The sequence below is a fragment of the Morone saxatilis genome, unplaced genomic scaffold, assembly GCF_004916995.1.
Source record: "Morone saxatilis isolate NCDOM2014 unplaced genomic scaffold, NCSU_SB_2.0 Contig4, whole genome shotgun sequence".
Classification (NCBI taxonomy): Eukaryota; Metazoa; Chordata; class Actinopteri; family Moronidae; genus Morone; species Morone saxatilis.
This window is the reverse complement of record NW_023339984.1, coordinates 12,048,156-12,057,131: the sequence shown is the minus strand read 5'-3', so window position 1 is coordinate 12,057,131 and position 8,976 is coordinate 12,048,156. Positions and strand designations below refer to the sequence as shown.

General features: G+C 39.2%; 1 protein-coding gene across 1 annotated transcript in view; it reads right to left on the bottom strand.

Annotated features, from left to right (window-relative positions):
• The window catches only part of LOC118338463 (junction plakoglobin-like), an 18,704-nt gene that overhangs the window by 2,260 nt on the left and 7,468 nt on the right, over positions 1–8,976 (bottom strand). The window contains exons 3-4 of the mRNA XM_035675762.1: positions 8,398–8,616; positions 948–1,100 (exon numbers count right to left, since the gene is read on the bottom strand). Of these exons, the coding sequence (XP_035531655.1) occupies positions 948–1,100; positions 8,398–8,616 (372 nt within the window). The remainder of the gene's footprint in view (positions 1–947; positions 1,101–8,397; positions 8,617–8,976) is intronic.

The following is an 8,976-nucleotide window of genomic DNA, read 5'->3' as shown; positions in this document are numbered from 1 at the left end:
CTATTGGATAGATTGTAATGAAATGTGGTTCAGACATTCATGTTGCCCTCAAGATTAATTGTAATAACTTTAATGTTCCTCTAGCGCCATCATCAGGTCAACATTTTAATATGTCCAATACTTTGGTTTCTGACCAAATACCTGACACAGCCCACAAATGAAGTTAAAAAGAAGATTAAAGCTGTTTTTTTTTTTTACAGGCAAGGCAAGTCTGACATTTGGAGACACTTTCAGTTGTTACTGACAGTAAAATATTATCTGGAGAGGAGAAGACACAACATCTCTATTGTCTGGGCATAAATGGTCAGAAATCCACCAGGAGTTAAGAAAAGTAGAATAAATGGTTTATTAAATATTGCAACTTCTGATTAACCCATATCAATTTCAGGTTTAAATTAACACTTTCTTTGTTAATTTGTTGTTTGTTTCACTGTATCAATGTTTGGGAATGGGTGAATGTGGCATGTAAAGTACAGTCCATTTACCATTTTGATCAAATTGCCATTTTTTAGACATAAATATAGGTAATATCAGGAAACAAATACCTTGGTGACCTCAGTGGTGGGTACAGCCATGCCCATTTCAGGCATTGAGTTTGTTCTAAGCTAAGCAAATGCATCACCACCAACATTCAGACATTCAGTCTTCAGTTCAGTAGGTATGTCGCTAGAGCAAACTGTTCAGCTCTATGCAAAACTAGGTCTAAACAGTATAGGCAGCATCATATCTGAAATCTTGTTTGTGTGGCATTCTATTACTTCCTGTGGCTAACCAGGAAGTACAATAACACAGCTGAGCTGACAGTTGAATGTTGTTGAGTTGAGTAATGGGCTCTCCAGTGCTAAAAGCTAATAATTAAGACAGTGACAAGATGAATCAGTCAAGCTTTAAGATTTCGTGTTGTAACTATGTGTGTGTGTGTGTGTACATGAGTGCATGATCCAGACCTGGTATGTCTGCTGTGCGGAGGAGGCGTGTCTCTGGGTGTCCTGGTGAGCCTTCAGCAGCAGGTTGACTAATCGTGGAATGGCACCAGCCTCCCTTAGCGGCGCCTGATTGGCCGGACACAGCGCCAGGTTCCGGATCAGACCAACTGTAGCCTGAAGAGAGGACAGAGATCAAAGATCTTTCTCTATGTGGGTCAATTTTACATGTGGAGCTTCCAAATGGCAATGCCAGTTCCTGTTTGGAGCTTGAGCATGCTCTGCACTCTTGTTCACCAAGCAGTGTGTGATGCTTCATATCAAAGGAAACCACAGGGATGAGAGGGAAAAGATCTAACAGTTTTCAGTAGATGGAGCGTTCGCTCACTGCTGTGGAGACAGCTGGGCATGTAGGTTTTATGATTACCTTTCATAGCTATAAGCAAATAACTAATTAAAACCAAACAACGAAAGAATGAATAACATATATATTTCAACATGATTAGAAACTACCTAAAAGCGGACTTATTTGACGTGTTCTTTGATTTTTTAATTTGTCCCATCTGTTAACATTAAGGCTGTGGGTTTTATGGCCTATACTGCAGTCAGCCACCAGGAGGCGTCAAGATCTTTTGGCTGACCTTTTTGGAGAGCTGCCATGTCATCCATCTTTATATATGTCAGTGATCCAGACCTCAACCATTACTGGCACTGACTATTGCAAATTGTTAAAGGTGCTGTAAAGAAAAATCTGTATTTTACCTAACTTCCTGTCCATTCTTGCATTTAACAGTCCTCTTCCTCTTCCCCGCATCACCACACTGAAATTCTGGTGCCAGGAAATGTATTCAGAAAGGAGGGACTGGGAGAGCCATGTTACTGACTGAACACTCTATATCAGTGATGGCTGACAGATTGATTTTAGCACTATTTAAGACTTATATATTGCTTACAGTAACTTACAGTAATTTCCCCACGGGGATTATTAAAGTATTTCTGATTCTGATTCTGAAGTACTAAAATCTGACATCGTAGATCTGGGCAGATTCATAACCTCTTTTTTTAAATTTCTTTTTGGTTTGGTGCTTTTTTATTTTACTCTTTGATCTGAACAAGTTCTTGTACATTCTTGGATAACATGTCATTCAATAAAAAAAAATTTTTTACACACACTTACACACTTTTCTCTGCCGATGAATTTGTCATGAGTACTTTAACACAGAAAGCAAATATCACGCAGCGAGAAAGTAGTTTTTTAGATGGAGGTACATTTTTCTGAGATTTCGCATAAAGGCATCAACCAATCTTCAAATCTCTCTTCAAAGCCCACAACAAATTAATTTGGACTTGCAGCTCTACCGCTGCCTCCATTAGTTTGTTTGTGTGACTTTTTTGTTTTGATGTATTAATATACAGTGCTGTGAAAAAGTATTTGCCCCCTTTCTGATTTCTTATTTATTTGCATATTTGTCACACTTAAACTTTAATTTACTTGCGATAACTGGCAATGAGTCTTTCACATCGCTATGGAGGAATTTTGGCTCACTCTTCTTTGCAGTTGTACACACACTTACACACTTAGGGCGTTGTTCTCAGCCACATTGGAGGGTTTTCGAGCATTGACAGCCTGTTTAAGGTCTTTTTGTTTGTTGTTTGTTCTTTTTGGTCAGCAGTGGTTTTCGCCTTGGAACTCGCCCATCCAACCCAACCACCATTTTTGCCCAGTCTTTTCCTGATGGTGGAGGCATGAACGCTGACCTTAACTGAGGCAAGTGAGGCCTGCAGTTCTTGGTTCTTTTGTGACCTCTTGGATGAGTCGTCGATGCACTCTTGGAGTAATTTTGGTAGGCCGGCCACCCCTGGGAAGGTTCACCACTGTTCCAAGTTTTCTCCATTTGTGGATAATGGCTCTCACTGTGGTTCGCTGGATTCCCAAAGCTTTGGAAATGGCTTTATAACCCTTTCCAGACTGATAGATGTCAATGATTTTGTTTCTCATCTGTTCTTGAATTTCTTACATCACGGCATTATGTGTTGCTTTTTTAGATCTTTTAGCCTACTTCACTTTGTCAGACAGGTTCTATTTAAGTGATTTCTTGATTCAACATGTCTGGCAGTAATCAGGCCTGGTTGTGGCTAGTGAAATTGAACTCAGCTTTCCAAAAAATTTGGTTAATCACAGTTAATTCATGATTTAACAAGGGGGGGCAATTACTTTTTCACATAGGGCCAGGTAGGTTTGGATAGCTTTTTTCAAAATGAAATCATTTAAAAACTGCTTTTTCAGGTTATCTTTGTCTAATATGTGGAACTGACAAGGGGCCTGTGTCAGTTCCACACAACTGGTCGTCAACACACAACACCACATACTGTGCACAATAGTGGAAAAGGACTGTTGCCAGCTAAAGCATCAGTTTTCTTCAAACAAAGTGATTGTGGGATCCTTATAAAGCATCCGAAACCCGTCCCACCCACTCTGACATATAACTTGGGAGGACAATTTTTGTAACTTTTCAAAACTCAACATTCACACCCATTTCATGCAATGATTGGCCAGGTGTGTGGATGTGTGAACATGGGCAGGGTTTGATTTTACACACAACTACTGACACTTTTTGTGTGCACATCTGAGTGCAACGCCACAAATGTCTTTGAGTAGAGTCCGCTATCCCCATTTTAAAGATCACTGAGTCTTGCAACAGGCTTTTCACCCCCACCATTCAGACCAGCTTTAAACAATTTTACCTTTATAAAATGATAACCTTACACATTCCAAAAAAATATACCAAATTGCTCAGTGCATCAAGCTTCTCCTGACAGTATGCCCTTTTATTTTGGACTGTGCCCAGAATTAGAAGCAGGTACAGTGATGGTGCCTTCAGTTTTGTGGTCCTGCTCTCTGGAACAAGCTGCTTGCTATCTTGAGGTCCGTCACAATACAGCTCTACATACAGGAGCAGGTCTACTATTCATGCAGGTGTATGATTAGCCACTATATATATGTGTGTAATGTGTCTGGGATGGGGTGGGGGTTTCTGTTCAACTGAGTTTCTGTTCCATTATGCTGACGGTGGTGTTTTTTAATACAATGTCTCATGTTTATGCTTGTATTTTTTATATTATGTATTTTAATTTAAAGGACATTGAGTTTCAATGTAATCAAATGTGCTCTGTAAAAAAAACAGTGGTATATTTTGTTGACCTTCCCAGCAGGGGGCAGCAGTGCACAGAGCAGATTAAGTGTGAAAGTTGACATTTTAACTAAAACATTAAGTTTAATTTGCACATCTGAATGCCAAAATCTGAGTCATGCTAGACTGAAAGTGAAGAGGATTTTAATGTCGTCTGGATCAGTAGATCCCAGACTGACACACACACATGCAAGAGTTCTTATGCAACTGGAATTAATTTAAGCAATAAGAGCAAATCAGGTTGCATGTAGATGTATGTCTGTGTGCACACTACATTTGTATTTAAATCTATAATCTTTCATCATCTTCAATTATGTTTATATGCTACTAGACAAAATTAGGGGCATGTAGTGTGACAGAAATGGGCAGGGAGGGGCTAATAAAGAGACATTATTGAGTTGCATTATGGCAAGTGATCCACACTTTTGCAGGCTTGGGAAGTAACTGTTATAAGAAAAAAATATGTAGCTACATTTAGACACATTTACATGGCAGGCATTATTAGCAGGACTGCAATTTTAAAACACCACTCTGGTCTGCAGTTACAGTTGTCAATTCATTACCATGGCCTCTAGTGGAAAAACAAATATTTTACTGGGTCAAGTTTTTACTTTTAGTTTGTCTTAAATGCAGTAAAGGGAACAAAATCACAGCACAGTGCAAGTTCTGCCTTCCAGCTCTGAAAATGGTCTATGAAACTAATTCCTGAATTTACTTTAAAAGCAAATTTTTCTTTTAAACTGAGCAGAGAAAACATTTTTGATGCTAAAAATCTTTGTTTGCCCATTTGTCCAGGACACATTGTTCTCTTGTCTTATAAAATACATCTCATCTTAAAAAGTAATGGAAAGTTATGAAGTTGCATTGCTTTAATATAGTGATACTTGGATTAGGTTACTGACTAAATTTGAACATAATTCAAATTCAAATTTAATTATATTGAATTACATCTTTAAAGTAACCCTTCTAACCCTGCACTTTTGTAGCTTGACTCTTACTAAGGGCTCTCCAAGAAACTACATTTATATACAACTAATCTGAAATAAAACCAATTTAAATTCACCAAACTCTGAATCTGTCTTGCATTTGGGTCCACACCTTCACCTACCGTAACAATATCCAATCCTTCAATAAGAGATCAGTTCGTAGTTTTTTATGGTTATGTTTAGGCCCCGGCAGCAGTTGGTTTAACATAGAGAAAGTATGCAGTGATTTCAGACATCTGTTTATTAACAGTTAATCTTATTTAATCTAATTAACCAGCATAACTATATGAATGTATCTTTTTACAAGACAGGGAACAAACTCTCTCCCAAAAACATGAAAACATTTGTAACTAAACAACTAAACAACAAACAAAATTGCTTTAAGTACTTAAACTATAAGATATTTTGGAGTATGTCACCAAGTAACAAATAGCTATTAGCTCCACATATAATCCCTGTAAACTCTTCTTCTTCAGACCACAGGAATAATTGAATGGAAGTGACAAATTTTAATGACTTCTTCCAGAAAATAGTAAGATGGAAATGGCTTTGGTCATTTTTTTCTAAAATTGTTCTTCATGCTGTCCCTGCTGTTTGTTAGTCTCTGTTTTGGTTGTGAAGCCATTAGTTGGTGCATTAAATGTTGCCACAAGCATTTTGTTTGTTTTTCACGTCCACCAGTGTGAAATATGGCCAACATTAGCAGATATCAAATAGCAATATGCCTCATTCACATGGTGGCCAGTTTTGATTTACGCTTTGTGGAGGCCTGCACAGCAGAAAGAAACCATGTCAAACCCACCAAATAAGCAATGATAAAATGTCCACCAAATCTGTCTTTGACCATTGCTGACTGAAAACCACAGCTGCAAGTCAAATTATTCAGTAAGGTACAAAATCCAAGATGATAGTATACAGTGGGTGGCTGTGGCTCAGAGGTAGAGCGGGTCGTCCACTAATCAGAAGGTTGGCAGTTCGATCCTCGGCTTCTCTCACTCTTGTCCAAGTGTCCTTGAGCAAGACACTGAACCCCAAATTTCTCCTGATATGCATTGATGTATGAGTGTATATGAATGATTAGTTTCTGTTCTGGTGAGCAGTTGGCACCTTGCATGGCAGCCACTGTCATCAGTGTATGAATATGGGTGTGTGTAAATTGGCATGTAGTGTACAGCGCATTGAGTGGTCGAAAGAATAGAAAGGCACTATATAAGTACCTGTTGTAGCAACAGTAACCACCCAGTAAAGTTGTTGATTTGAATCAACAATCTTGACACAAAGGCACTACGAGACATGTAATGTATTGTAATCTTCAGATTAAAGGTCCAGTGTGTAACAATTAGGAGGATGTATTGTCAGAAATGGAATCTAATATTCATAGGTATGTTTGTATTTGCGTACAATGACCTGATCAGTAAGATAAATAAGATTTATTACCTTAGAATGAGTTGGGTTTTATCTACAGAGGGAGCAGGTCCTCTTCTACAGAGTCTGCCATGTTTCTACAGTAGTCCAGAATGGACAAACCATAGGCTGGCTCTAGGTTTGACCTTTATGTTTCTCTTACATGCATTACAGGGGAGAGTGATGTGAGGGGTATAATCTGCAACTACCCGCTAGATGCTACTAAATACTACAATACTACATACTGGTCCTTAAAGTATGTATGTGTGTGTATATATAGAGTAAGATGAGAAAAAAGCCTAAAAATTTCCTATGGAAAGGATTTTTACAAATACAGACGTAATGTCGATATAGCTTGCCACCTGAATCCATAGACCAAAACTGTAATTTTACCTTGCATATCATCATAACATCATAACTTAATTCAAAGTGGACAGAAATTTACCAAAACCATCTGTTTGTCTTTCCACTGTTCCAACAGTCACCAACTCTTAATTCACTTAATTACTCAATCGCAAATGGAATGACTCACATGCACTAATACCCACACATGGCCAGACTGGCTATACAAACAAACCACAGAAAAGCTGCGATAGCAACACAGGCAGAGGGAGTATGAGACCATGACTCCACTATATCTTTACATAGCTAATAGCTGTTTGCATCATCAGGTAAATGTGCCCCATCCTGCCAATGTAATGACATCCCCATCAGCCTCAGCTATACTTTGTGTTTGAGTTTATGATTTTATCTCACATACTAATATTCTAAAATGAGCATTGTACTTCAACATTTAGCTATGGCAGAATTTTTACTTGTTGATACAAAAATTCCAAAATTCAAAGCCTCTCAATTGTGAAAATTTGCTGTGACTTCATTGTCTACAGTGGTAGTAAAGCAAACAATCAACAGGTTTTGAATTGTGAGATGGATAGCTGAGGAATGCGACCAACACATTAATTAAATTCTTATAATGCAAATGTAATTATAATAGTTATATTAAGTCCATAATTATTCTGTTGGCCCACTCCAGGCTCCATAGTAACACTCCAGAAATAACTATATTGTCAGTGTGTGGTTCATTTATTCATTTGGGTTTCAATTCATGCTGGGTTTCAATTTACTCAGATTGAAACCCAGCTCCCGTCTCTCTCTCTCTCTCTTGCTGTCTGTGTCGCTCAGTCTCTCTCTTCCTCACTGAAAAACACAGCTTTGTCTCTGAGGCTCGCAGTGTCTCTGTCTCTTTATCTATCTGTCTGTGGGTCTGTCTGTCTCTCCAGAGACACAGCGCGCCAGTGGGTGTTGTCACAGCTGAAGTGTTTTGGGAGTGAAGCATGATGGGAGATGTGTGTCATGAAGTGTGTTTACTTGTCTGTGGGTGCTGTTCTGGCTGTTCTTTCCATAAGTGTGTGTGTGTGTGTATGTCTTGTATTTTTGTCTCAGCACAGTGCTATAAAACTGAAGTAGTCTTCTGTATCACCGCTTCCCTTCAGACTAGCTGACATCCTTTCCTGTCCTTGTCTTTCCCCTTTTTCTTTTTCTTTTGCTTTGCTTTGCTTTCATTTTCTTTCCCTTTCCCTTTCCCTTTCCCCTCCTTCCCTTTTAGTTCCTTGCCCTTCATTTCCTTTCCTTTTCATTTTCTTTCCTCATGCTTTGCTTTCTGTTTCTTTTTACTTTCCTTTCCCTTCCTTTCCTTTGCCCTTCATTTCCTTCATTATCCTTTTATTGCCTCACCCTTAATTTCATTCCATTTCTTTTTCTGTTCCCTTTCCCTTCTCCTTTCCCTTTTTCTTTGATTGGCTTTCGTGTCCATCAAACCCACAGTGGCTGGTTCAATTGCCATTTCCATTAAAAGGTAATAGTATACCAGTACAAACCAGTTCCTCCCCTCACCTTTACTACAGGCCAGTAGTGTGGCTGCCCCAGGAGCTTGACAACAGCTGGGATACCATAGTGCAGCCGCACAGCATTCTGGGCCAGTTCGGCGTCCTGGTGGCGGGAGGTGAGGTGACGCAGGGCGCAGACAGCTGGCTCAGCGACATCCTCCTTCTCCCCGGCGCGAAGCACGGCGTGGATCAACGCCTCCACACCGCCGTACTGAGTCACCAGAGTCTACAGGGTTACCAGGTTGAAGAGAACAGAGACACAGGTGCTGTCACCTTCATTTCTTGTAAAAACGATAATAAACAATGATAAATAAATGGTGTATGTGTCCAGGCTTGAAATCAAAGACAAAACAGTATCAATTTCAATATGATATATTGGTTTTGTAAATTAATTTTCCTCAGGAGCGCAAAACTACACAAACACACAAATACGCCAAAGACATAGGCATTTCTTTCTCTGAATGAATGAATTCCCAGAAGAACAATCAAGATACACAGGAAGACTTGAAATTGTGACCAGATTTTAAAATCTCTGCATGGCTCTCAGGACCTGTAATCCTACATGGGTGCTCGGGCTTTTAGCTGC